Source organism: Neopelma chrysocephalum, unplaced genomic scaffold, assembly GCF_003984885.1.
Source record: "Neopelma chrysocephalum unplaced genomic scaffold, ASM398488v2 Primary Assembly neopelma1_75, whole genome shotgun sequence".
NCBI lineage: Eukaryota > Metazoa > Chordata > Aves > Passeriformes > Pipridae > Neopelma > Neopelma chrysocephalum.
This window is the reverse complement of record NW_020897736.1, coordinates 5,255,458-5,268,747: the sequence shown is the minus strand read 5'-3', so window position 1 is coordinate 5,268,747 and position 13,290 is coordinate 5,255,458. Positions and strand designations below refer to the sequence as shown.

At 44.0% G+C, this 13,290-nt stretch overlaps 1 protein-coding gene across 3 annotated transcripts in view; it reads left to right on the top strand.

Moving 5' to 3' along the window:
- Window positions 1-4,676: 4,676 nt before the first annotated feature.
- The window catches only part of HOMER2 (homer scaffold protein 2), a 56,962-nt gene continuing 48,348 nt past the window's right edge, over window positions 4,677-13,290 (top strand). For all 3 annotated transcript variants that reach the window (XM_027688373.1, XM_027688372.1, XM_027688371.1), the window contains exon 1: window positions 4,677-4,882. In XM_027688373.1, the coding sequence (XP_027544174.1) occupies window positions 4,788-4,882 (95 nt within the window). In that variant the 5' untranslated portion in view covers window positions 4,677-4,787. The remainder of the gene's footprint in view (window positions 4,883-13,290) is intronic.

The window sequence follows — 13,290 nt, the reverse complement described above, 5'->3', positions numbered from 1 at the left end:
CTGCAGTCCCAGTCTGTCCACTGCCAAACCAGTTCAAATTGACATGATCTCAGAGCAGAGCAGCAAGACCCACTACCTAGAGAAGAAAGGTGTCAGGTGACCACAATCAAAGTGGAGTGGACATAATCAAAGTGTCTACATCAATGAAAACATTAAGAGGGACAATTTGGATTATCTGTTTGTCTTACCTTGAAAGTACACAGAAATAGGTCTGTTAAGGGAACAAGGTCTGCTCCAAGTGTGGGACAACAATCCCACAAATGTTCAGGGTCAGTGTGCGCTCCTGTGTCCCAGGCTAGGTTTCCAGTAGACCAAAGTACAAAGGGTGCCTGGAGGATCTATCCCAAATTGTGTATTAATGCTGACAGATGTTCCCTGACTACACCAGTACTATTAGAAACTCATCAGCTCTTACAATTTTGTAGCCTTCAACGCTGTGCTGGGTGCTCACATTCAGGGCTGCAGTCCTGTGGTGGCTGTAGGGCATTGTTCTGGTTTTGCTGACTTTCTTCACGTGTCTATGTCTTCTCTCTCTAAAATCTTATTTAATAGTATTTTTGGTTAGCTGTATTTGTCTTCATTGAGACAACAGCATATACCACAGTGTGACAAGACAGTTCTTTGCATTTACAGAAACGTCTGCTTTGAACTGGTACTTGAACATTTCACAGGACAACTCTTTAAAAGTAAGGTAGGAACTGTGTGTGCACCTTCTACGACTCCACTGAGACAGATGCTTCCTGGCACTAAGCAATTATACATATAAGAATAAACTGAAAGAATAATAAGAGAACATTCAACCTACTATTTTAAAGTTGATTGACAAAATGCTTTTAAATTAGTTTCTCCCTTTTTTCCTTTAAAAGATACAGAAAGTAGTCCTATTATTTTGGCTTATTTCTGAAGGAGGCTGGAAAGAAAAACTTTTTTTCCCTAGAAATTATATGACTTGCTGGAGGACTTGTTGAAAGTCTCAGATATTTATTATGAACTCTGACATTTTAAGTGTTGTTTTTTTTAAGCAAATAAATCTTTTGTGCTAATTGTTTATTAGGTTAAGTTAGTTTTAACAACAAATATTGGAAATCAGAGCATTTTGAACAGTCTGATTTTAAATCCTTTCTTTTCTCAGTTGCTCATCTTTAAAATTTTATATCCAGTGATATTATAATTACATTAGTTCTCCATTTGTCAGGAGATTTTGAAAACTAATTTTCTGTTTCAAATGTAAAAATCAAGAGTTTCCCAAAGCTTTTTTTGGGTAAACTCCTGGATAATATTTAAAGCTAGAAAATGGTTGGTTATTTGTCAAAGGGGGAAAAAAGGGAAATGGCACAGTTCTGTTGGAGTAAAAAAATGCAGATTTCACCAATCTACATGGAAAAAGGAGAAAATCACAGTATTGAATATTTCATTTAATACTATCTGCCATGGGAAATAGGGAGAAGACTATCTTGAAGTATAATAGTTGAAAAAAAACTAAACAGCAGGTTTTCTGAAATAAAATTATATCTAAAATAAAATAGAGTGGCAGAAGACAACAATAGTGAAAGCCAAACAAAAGGAGAGAACAGAAACACTGAGAGAGAGGAAAAGCCCAGTGAGCTCTTTGCTTTTCAGAATGCAGGCTGGGTACACACTCCCGATTGTTAGATCAGCTTTCTGAAGAGAATATTCGCCCTATATCTAGGAATCAAAAAATTATAACTTTAGGAGGCCAGTGGGAATAGGAGAAATTTCTCATCTAAAGAAGTTACATCCATTTACAGAGTGTGAATATTTTTATTGCTCAGCTTGAATCCTACCAAGGGATCCTATGCCTTCAGTATTTTGAGTCTTCCTAAGTGTGCCACAGTAATAAAAGCACACTTGTGAATACTAAATGAGGACCGAATTACCATCATGTACACATCCTGCATCTGAGCCAAATCGGAAATGAAATATCATGTCACATATGAAAGCATAGGAACTGATTAATTCTGATAGCATATTTATAGTTCTCATTTACAGAGGACTGAAAATACTTTAAACAACTGGAATGCTAAATTATACAACAATAATGTAAATCAATGGGAACTATACACAAATTAGGACTCTGATGGTGGAGAGGTTAAAGATGGAATTGTCTGTAGAGCAATTGCTTCATTTGATATTAATAATATTAAATGGTTTACGTGAGATCTGGGCCTTACTCAAACCCATGGCTCTTTTACCATTGACTTAAATTGAGGGCAGGACTTCATCCTCTTTTTGGCAGAGAAAAGAGGACAACAGTGGTATGCCACACTTTGGAAAGAGCAATATCTCGTCCATTTGGAAGAATAGATGGAATTTCAGGTGAAGGGAGTGCACTTACAGAAACCCAAATATGAGGAGAAAACTGGGTTAACTTGCTGTCTGCCAGACCAAATGTCTCAGGGTACTTGAGAAATGGGACCATAATTGTATCTCTTCCAGAAGATGGTTGTAGAAAGAGCATAAATGAAATGGGAAGGCCTTAGGAATAATGTACAAAATTTTGCATCATGTGAATTTCACAGCCAATTACGCTTCCATAAGCTTAAGCTTTATTTTTATAATTGGGGATGAAAACACACTCTTGAATACAAGATTGGAAAAGATTAAAAAATTAGAAAATGCTAAGGCATTTTCATCTTAACATGACACATATAATAAGTGTGTTATCCCATTTTGATCCAATTCCATTAGATACTTGTAAGTCACATGCAGCACTGCTTCATAAAACACAGCTTTTGGATACTCACCAAAATGAGCTAATTAATCAGAGAGGACCAAGACAATTCCTCTCTGATGAATGGAGTGTGTAATTTAACAAAATGAGGTAAATGGTGTAAAAACAGTGAGATAAAATGCCCAAATTCATGGTGAGAGTTTTTTCCACAAGATTACTAGTCTGCTATTTTTTCCCTTCAGAGAATACTACCCTGCACTGTTTCTCCTAGAAGAGAGGAATGGTCACATCAAAGCCATATTCAAGGATGCAGGCCATCATGAACACAGAAGGATTGTCACTTTTTCTGTGACTATCCCTGAGGAAAAGGAACCTCACCTTCAGATGGCAGAACAGGACATGGGAAGTCTTTTGACATCAGTGATTAGGTAAGGAGTTAAGTGTCCTTCAACATCCAAAGTAACTATCTGACCGTGGTAAAGAGAGCAGGTATGCTGGAGAGGTGTCATCCCACAGCCTTTTGAAAATGTCTGTGTAATTCACCTTGCTCTTTTTTTCCTCATGACATAAGACTTTTTTTGAGTGTATGGGATTGAAGTTCCATTTTGGTGTTCCAGACTTTGGGAAATAGTTGTCTGTCAGAGTGGGAGACAGTTTCATTGTCCCTAGTAGGAAGGTTTTTTGTTGCTGGCTAAGTTTTCCATTGAGGCTTCCCATGAGGTCCCCAGGTAATACTGAGGACAATCCAAGTTATTGCATACAAAGTTAAAGCAAGTGAACATAAAGTCTTTCCCACAATTTCTATGCTTTCTTGGAAAGAAAGGATAAATCTATGTGAGATTTGAAAAAATAGATGAAAATAATCATTCTTGACGGCAGGGTATTAATTATAACTTTGTGTGGGTGAAGTTAAAATTCTCTCTTATGTGTGAATTGGGCATCTTTTCTCCACGAAAGAATAAGTGTGTCTGTGTAGCATGGTCCCACAAACACCCAAACGAGCAGGTCCATGGCTCTGCTATGGATTTGTGTCCTGTGATTGCCGGTCAGATGTCAGTGTCACCCTCGTAGCTGGGCAGCCATTACACAGCTCTTCCACACTAGTGCAATTTTTCCTTCCATGGACAGGAATCATCCCTCTCTTTATTTTCGTGAAACCTACATGGTTTTGTGACCGTATCTGGCACAGATTTGGGGCGGGGCTGCGGAGGGCCAAAGGAGAGTCAGTCGTCCCGATGGGATTCACCCTTCTGGGCAGAGCAGCAGGGTGCTGGTGGGGTGCGAGACCCAGACCCGGACTGTGGGTCTGGGTCTGCCAAGGCCAGCGCCCAAATGGGGCTGACACGGTCCCGTGGCTTTCAGGCTCCGCACTCACGGCCCCCATGCCCCGCATCGCCCTGGGAACACGGACTCGGAGCGTGAAACAGCCCGGGGAGGGCGTGACAGAGCTAAAGAATCGCCTGCCCGTGTTTCAACGGGCATCCCTCGGCGTGGCATCCCCTCGGGTCGGAGGGACATCCCCGGGACCCGCGCCGTGCCCGGGCCGCGGGGCGGAGGCCGCCTGCGGGGCGCTCCCGGTGCGGGACAGCCCGACCCGCACAGCCGGTCCCGGGCGTGGGGTGACCCCTCTGGCCGCTGGGGCTCCACGGCTGCGGGCGGGGCCGACCGGGGACACCCCCACAACTTCACCCGAAGTTTTCTGGCTGCCCCGTCCCCCTCCGTCAGGTCGCGGCCCCTCCAGCGCCGGCACCGGCGGGACGAGACAGCACAACCTCCTCCCGCGGCTCCTCGCTGCCCGCCGGGGCACAGCCCCGCACCGCCGGGGCGGGGGGCGGAGGGGCCCCGGGGCGCGCCCACCGCCCATCCCCGCCCCGCCGCGCTCCGCCCGCCGCCCCCGCGCTGTGCCTGGCAGGGCGGCGGTGCCGCGGGAGCCGCTCGGTGCCGCCGCCGCCCGGGAGGGAGGTTATGTAAGGGGGGAGGGAGGGAGGCGGCGGCAGGAGGAGGAGGAGGAGGAGCAGGACGGCTCGCTGCCGCCGTGCAGCCGCAGCCAGCCGGGGCCGGGGCGGCCGCATGTGCGAAGTGGGGACGCGGCCGCATGTGCGAAGTGGGGACGCGGCCGCCGCTGGCCGCCGAGCGCGGGGAGCCGCCCGGGGGTGCCGCCGCCGCCGCCGAGAGGTGCCGAGACATGGGGTGAGTCCGCCGGGCCCCGGCCACGCGTGGGCACCGCGTCCCGCCCCGGCCCCGCCGCAGGTGCGCTCGGCGGCCGCGGAGCGTGGGAGAGCCCCGGGAGCGCTCCCCAGAACCGGCGTTTTATAACGTAATTAATCATTGACGCCCGCCCGGGAGCGGGCTCCTGCCCGAGCCGCCGGCGGAGGGAGAGCACCGCCGGCACGTTACCGGCGGCGAAATCCCCGCTGGAGTGAGCGGGGAGGAGCTCGGGATGTCGCGGAACGGGGAGCTGGTCCCGGGGTCCGGGGGGTCCGGTCCATCGCCAGGCAGCTGCGGGATGTGTAGCGAGTTCGTTGTCAGATGCTTCACTCGCGCTGGTTCAGCGAGAGCTCTGGCTGCTGGAGGCACGCGATAAACTTGCCTGAATTGTGCCAGTTGTTCCCTAATTTGCGTAAATATTTCCCCCCTTGTTTATTTTTTTTTTACGTGCCAGAAGTCTCTGATCACATGTGGTGGCCTCTTGGAGAATTCAGCTTGATCTTTCCAGAAATGAGTCCGGCATTTTTCTTATCCTCTAACTTGTATGGGGGGACAAAAGCTAAATGCTGGCATTAGGGCAGATTGTGAACTAAATATCTGGAAACAGAGGTTGAGGTTGTGCTTTTGACTTGAACTATATATAGGTTTGAGATTCTCTCGACCAATATGTCTTGGAGGTTTCCAAACCCACACATTTCATTTACTTTCTTTTTATCCTATTATGTTTTCTCACACCTTTTCCTTGCCTCTTCTCACCCCCCTGTGGCAAGGAATCGTTCTCCAGTTTCTGAGCTTACTCCTGCTACTTCCAACTATCCAAATTCCCACTATAAATGTGTTTATTTTTGTCGAAGGATATAATTCGAGACTATATGGATAAATAATGAATTAAAATGTCATGCACGTGTCTGAATTTGATACCCAGGAATACTGAATAGAAGTACAGGGGCAGAAGGAGAAATAGGATCTAAGAGCATCTCCCTGTGTTTCACTTAAGGATTACTAGGGACTCATCTTCTTAATTATGTAGAGTTTCACTGGAAAATAAAATAGAAACTGTCCTTGGGGTTGGAGAAAGATGCATCAAAACCTGTGTGGAGAAGCGCTGCCCCACTTAGTCCAGGATGGTCAGAAACAGCCATCCATGGGAAACTTGCCCCTGTCACTCTATCTGGGTGTCTCTCAATGCAAATATTTTTGTTGTTGTCATTTTTAACCGTTTCCATACTGGTAGATCAGTTTAGCTGTGGCTTGGAGAGAATTGAGTGAAAGATTGCAGTGGTCCCCCATCCCCTTCTGTCAGGCAGTTGTAGCTCTGGGCTCAGTGTGGTCCTGCTCTGCCTCTAGAGCTGTTCAGGCTGCAAAGGACTTGAAGACTTTTAAGAGCTCTGGTTGTGCTCCTGTCTGTGCTGCTCCATGTTGGGTCATGCAGACTTGTACAGGGAGCAGGCACGTCCACCAGCCTGGTTCAATACCCTGATTTAATGTGTTTCACTTAAAGTAAGTTATTTCAGTCTTACCCTGGTGCTTGTGAGATCAAGCTCCCAGCATCATTCATTCCCTGGGTTTCAGCGTGGGTTGTACACACTCATACACTCTGTACAGAGTGCAGACGAGGTGTTTTTTGAATATACATTTTTTTCAGCGTCTCATGTCGTTGTCTTGCCATTCACCTTTCTGATACTGAGAACTTGGAAGTGTGTTTGTTTTAGCATTACTGCAGCTGTGGCTTAGCACACTTGACACAGGAGCAACCCCCCAGTTTTCCTTCCAGTTCCATCTTTGCTGGTAAATCCTTCACCTCTGCATGCTCTAGCTTTTCCTTCTGTGAAATGGGCACCTCTATACTCACCTGTCTTTGTGAAGCAGGTTGTGGTCAGAGCTCAGTCTTCCTTACTTGAAAGAATTATATTTTGGCCCAGGAGTTCCAGTGGGATTTGCTTCCTGGGCACATTTTGGTGTCATGTGTGGGGCATTTTCTCATAGAAATTGTGACAGCAACTTGATTCTTAGCTCTTAAAATAGTTACAATAACTTGATTCTTAGCTCTTAAAATATTTTTTCTTTTACTTTCCTCTTTTTTTTTTCCTAGGGGTGACCATCGCTAATGATTCATTTAAATGCTGCCTATGGATTTGGCAGTGACTGATGGTGCTATGAAACTTGATATAGCTACTTGAGCTCAGCAAAGCAAAGCTATTTAAATTGCTTATTAGCTGTGAGCTGAGCTATTTAAACTGTTGGTTTAGTTCGACTTACTAGGCAGCAAGCTAGTTTCAAGTTTTACAAAAGTAATTTACATGTTAAAAATACCCCTAATGCCTGTAATACAGGGGATATGAAAACAATGTTGTAAAAAAGTGTCCAGGAAAAAAAAATCTGTTTCAGTGCCCATTAAAGTCAATGTAAAGGTTCCTGCTGACTGAAAACCATTGTATATTGGTCAAGCCACTGTTAAGGGTCTCACTGGACAAATGTTTACTTTAAAGGGAACAAATATTTTCCTAAATCACCACTTTCTTCTACCCAGCATATCTGATAGCTGCTGTTACCTCAATAGTCTCAGAGCTTAAACTTTCGCTATTTGAAAACCACAATGTAACACATTTCCAGCTGTAGAAATCTTTGTCTGAAAATACCACCTGCCTTGTCTCTTGGTGTTGCAAGCCAAAGGCTATCACAGTCAAGAAAGTGGCTCTGATGTTAGTGAGCTGTACCTACTCATCTAATAGTTTGACCTCAATTTAAGCAGTCTAAGCTAAGTATACAGTTATAGAGATGCTTGAGGTTTAGGTCTTAGCTGATTTAAGGAGGTATTGGGTAGCACTTCATCTGTGTTTAAATTCTTTCATTATTTTCATTTCTTTAGTAACTTTGTATTTCCTTATCTGTCCATTACAAAATATTTCTTGTTATGAGGTGTGTGACAAGTATCCACTTTAGATTAGACCTGTAAATCACTTCACTTGTGCTGAAGCTGTTATTTATATTATCTGTTGGATTAAAACTCAAATCAATGTAAATACCCTCTAGCAATAAAATTGAATTTTAGATATGTTTTATAAATCATATAAAACTGAAAATGAGGCCTCTGACTGTTAGAAATTATTGCAGAAAGCTGTACAACCATGTGGAAGTGTGTGCTATACAGGTGATGAACTAGCTCACAGCACACATTTCTTTTGGCTGACATGAGATGGCTTCTCTCTGCTGCTTCCTCGTGGACTAATGTGATAAATTTGTCCCCTCCAGCTGGGATCAGTCCATACCTCTCCCAGGTGGGCTTTGAGCCCACTAGCAGGAAGGTGGGAAAAGATGGGTTTCCAAGCCTAGATCAAGCAACTAAGTAACCTCATCTTAGGGTGACTGGACTCTTGAACAAAACTCTGTTCTCCATGTAATATATTCATGGAAAGGTGCAATTGGGGGCTATATTAATGAGGACATGTTTAATGTTTTTATTATGCAGTGAAATTTAAGAGATAAGGAAAGTCTGCCTTGCACTCTCCCCTTTTGCTGTCAGCAGTAGTAATGTCCATTGGCCAATACGTGGCTTTATTTGGGGAGTAAAAGGCATGATAAGTGAGGGTGAGGGAAGAAGAAAATGAAGGAAGCAGAGGATGTGATGAGGCTCATGTTATAGGAAGATGTTAATTTTGAAGGGTGTTCACTTTCCTGGTACCAGCAGTACTTTAGAAACCATGGTGATAAGCTTTGCCTGAGAAGCTCCGTGGCAGGGAATAGTGTGTTGTAGAGGAAATTCTCCTTGGCTTTCATCCAGCTCCTGCTGAAACCCATGGGAGTCTTGCACCAGCTCCCTTCAAAGTTTGGCCAACCCATCTGTCTGTGAGGAAAGGGGGCATCCTGTGGGACCCTGGGAGTGGCACCTGCCCCTCACTGCAGTCCGGGGTCCCTCAAAGCAGGGCTGGGATGAGCATACGCCCAAACACAACTGAGTTGGTACTGTGAGCTCAGGGACTCTTTTTTTGAGATTTTAAGGTCAGCAGCTTCAGTTCAGTTCCTAGCATAGCTTGGAGGGGCAGATTATATCAGACATCATCCAACTGGTGATGGTGTTGGTGTTGTTCAAGGAAAGGGACTGAGATCTGATAGATGCTGAAGCTGTTTTTTGAAGCAGCTGGCTGGGGGTGCTTGATTCTTCACATCCTTGGCTCCTTATGTAGGTATTCCCATTTTACAGAGTAAATATAAACAACTGCTGTTCTGATTTGGAGGTTTTGGCATCTCTGTGTACAGATACAGATGTCTGTACAAAATCCAGTGGAAAAGTCAGGTCCAGAGAACTCTAGTTCTGGAGCAGTATGTTTGGTTCACTGAAATGCAGGGGAAAGCTCCATTGACCTCAACAGTATGTAGTCCCTTATTTAGGTTGTTTATGTGTATTTAAATAAGGTGAGAGAGGCAGGGAGCTTGGTGGAGTGGGTAGAGGAAAAAAAGACCAAATAGCTAGATCCTTATGATTTGTGTGTGCTTAGGGTTTTGGTGTGGTTGCATTCAAGTGAGTGAACAAACCTCTAGTAGAGTTTCATCCAAGTGACATTGTCTCCTCTCACAATTATGTGAGGAGTTCATAGCAGTGCAGACAGATGCATGTAACTGAATTTAGGCAAAAATCTGTGTGAATAAAACATGGTATTGGGAGAAATTAAGAAACAAGCTAATAAAAGAGTAGCAGAAAGAAATGATGGAGGGATGACTGACATGAAAGTAGATTATACTGGCAGTAGATTATAAAAATGTTGTGGGGTCTGCTAGAGATAAGTTTAGCAAATGACAATAGGAAAAATTTGCCAGTACCACAACTAGTTTGAGTCCTGTGCTGCAAATTTCTCCGACATTTGCTCATATACAGTATGCTGTAGAAAGAGTGAACACAAAGAAAACTCAGTGCTAAGAGTCATCATACTCAAGTTCCTTTCAGCTGCTAACTTAATTACCACTGTTAATTTGATTATCACTTGAGAAAAAATTTATAAATAAAATATTCTCCACAAAGTTGAGATGTCCCTCAAGCCCTACTTTCTATTTGAAAAGAGAATGGTGAGTAGGTCTCCTGATAACAAGGGCATCATATGAAATGTTAAAAAGAATTATTTGATGTTCAGTTCCTTTAAACTGAAAGTTTTTTAACTGATCCAAGATCTGACAAAGTGTCTTAAACTGTTCTTTCAAACATATTCCCAACGTGACTGAAACAGGCAGAGAAGGGCAGTCAGTTTGCCGAGAACCCAAGAGCAAGGGCATCAGCCTGGTTTTGCATCTAGATTTCCTGCAGTGCTGTGTATTCATTTTATTCATTCATTTGGCTCTATTATTGCAGTGCCTAAGATAAATAGCCTCACCATGAACATACACTTAAGGACACACAAGGATTTTGAATCAGCTGTTGGTTTTCCTGTTGACTTTGTGATAGGGTGTGTGCAGAGTGGGAAGGTCCTCACTCCTGAAGGCTGCTACATGTTCAAATCTGTCAGCTTTCACCTTGAATGCTGTCTATTGCCTTTGTGCACTTTGTGCACCACAAATACAGCATGTGACTTGTTTATACTGTGATTTGGCCGTAGCTCTTTAGGATGTTAATGTGCTCAGGGAACCTATTTCAACTATGTTTCTCTGATAATTCAGCAGCACATTGTAAATAGCTGACGATCCTGTTATTAAACCTCAGAATGTGACAAGGGCACTGCCTTCAAACGAAGACAAGAAGTGTGTTTAAGCTTGAGCATTAAAGAAGCACTTTTAATGGCAAGAGCAATTAGGCAGGGAACAGACAATTAGTGTTGGGGAAGGTTGCTGCTGCGCCACAGCCACACATCACCCAGCACAGGTTAGGGACGGTGTGAGTAGGGATTGTGTAATACATACTCATGCAAAATGTGCAAGATGAGATTGGCTGATGCAGTTGATCTCTGATTATATTTTTGGTGACACATCCTAGCTGCTCTCTGCCTGTTTGCAAAAGAAATCTGCCCGCTGCTGCCGGCTTGGATGCTCTGTGCTTAGCTCATGTGTGACACGAGTAGCTGGCTGCTTACTCCTCATTGACGTAGCAACTATTAGAGGCTATTGGATCCTCTTGCATCACTCTGAATTGCTTCGTAATGGGAATTTTGCCACTGGGGTCAGGATTAAAATGAAGATAATATTTTAAATAATTGATGGTCGAGGCGTTTTAGGATTTGTTTTTAAAAAAATGGATGTTGCTGGCTGACATCAGCAAGCGGGACAGCCTGCTTAGTGACTCATAGGGGAGCAGGAGGCTCTGCTGTGTAGGTGTTCTAGGATTTGTGGGCTTCATGTTGAAGGCTGGCAAGACTGGGAGCTTTAGCTGCAAAACAACAGTGGCTTTATCGTGGAGAAAGAGCGAGCAGATTTGAGACAGGGGAAAGAGGGAAAAGGGGGCCTAGTGATAGAGATGTGAGCAGTAGTGTGTGCTGGTTACTGTGCAAAGCCTGTTCCCTTCCGTGGCATTGCATCCTCCTTTCCTGCCTCCTCCACGCACTGATCTGATTTTATTTATTTGACGTGGCTTATCAAAATGCAAGATTGTAAGAATTCCTGAAGGGACAAACTGTTTCCTTTCCATCTGGAAGTTTCACTGCAGCCTACAGGATTTAGAAGCTTGAACCCTGCTGCAATTCAAAAAGAAATTTTCTGTAGAAGTTGCACTTTTCTGCCTACGCATCAAGAAGCCAGGGAGAGCCCTCCAGAGCTGCCAGTGTTGTTCCCTGTTAGCATTTTCATCATCATCATCATCATCATCATAATAATAATAATAATAATAATAATAATCCTGCAACTGCATTCTTATCAGGCAACGTTTAGTACCTCAGTGCAGCAAGATAGCAAAGGCCTCTGTGGAATATGTTTAAAAATATGTAACCAACTTGTACTGAGTTGCTTCTGCTTGTACTGAAGATCCCTCCTTGTGGACTGGGAAATGGTGCTGTACATGTACTTACTGAATAAATACTTGTTGTTTGCCTCTGCTTAACACTTTGCAGTAGATTCTCCTCAGATATGGAACTACTGTATTTTTTTGGGCAGGGGGTGGAAATACAAAATTTTAATTTTGCATGGCGTTGAAGGGAAATGTTAATTTTATATGTGGAGGTGTGACCATCTTTTTTTCAGTATTCATTACTTACTGTTTCACTCCTGGAAGAAGTGCAGGTAGTGTAGCCAGAGCTGGGGAGTATTGAGCAACAATTTTGCTTTTGAAAACGTGGTACTTCAAGATGCATAGTCTCCCCTCATATTAATTGCATTGCAGTGACTGACTCAAGTTCTCCGCTGTTGGTGAGTTGCTCTGTAGTCTGTAACAGCAACACTTTGTTGCCATTGTTTCATTCCCTGCTTTTATCAGGCTTTTGTATTCCAGCTTCCCACTATGAATCTGTTGCACACATCTAAAATGTCTCCCTGCAGTTGTTTAAGTGGGAACATGTGATCTGTTTTGTGGTGTCGAAAATTGTCAATAAGAGCATTTGAAAAAAGCTGGAGAAGTTCTTTGAAATGAGAAGTGCAAAATGTCCCCAGCCAGCTCTCAGGTCTGTGCTGGGGTGCTGAGCTGCTTGGAGGGTGCGTGGGAAATGTGGGGAGAGTCTGACACCTTATTAGCATTTATTTTGGAAATGGTGATGTGTAAAGAAGAGGCAGGATATCTGTTCTGGTGGGTAGTTCAGACAGCGGGACAAACTGTCTGGCAGCAATGTAGTTGTCCCCATGTTGCCCACAGCCCCAAGTCCTACAAATCACATAGATAAAATTTTTGTATGAATTGCAGATGTAAAACTTGGTCCATGCCTCAAAGTGGGACATTTGGCTTGCAGAGAGGTGATGACAATTGCCCTTGGAGGGTCCTACCTTTTGGGATAGAGCAGTTTCTGGCATGCAGGATGATCTGATGCCAATCCTGAAGGGGATGTCGTCAGTCCCTATTAACTTACGTTCTCCCAGAGCTGTCGTTTTGGATTATTCTACTGTGTCTCCATAAGCACACTTCCACTATGTCCTGACTTGGAAGTGGGATTTCTCAACTTGAGAGCCACAAGCAGGTCAATTTAATCTCATTCCACCTTTATGCAAAGGAGGAGGTCTAGCCACTTTACCCTCTCTCTTAAACACCTATTTAGTATATGTGCACTTTCCTTTTTTCACAAAGTGGGTAAACCCCCACAAATCTGATTTTTTTTTTTGGTCTTAATATTACTTATGATGAGTTTGTACCTGGTGTGACCTGTACATAGGTGTACCTATGCACTGCCCCTCCAGGTAAAGCCCTTACTTCTTACACCCTCATGAAGTCCAATCCCCTGATAGCCCCGAAACTGAAATACTCCTTCCTGACCTGCCAGGAGGTTTCTACC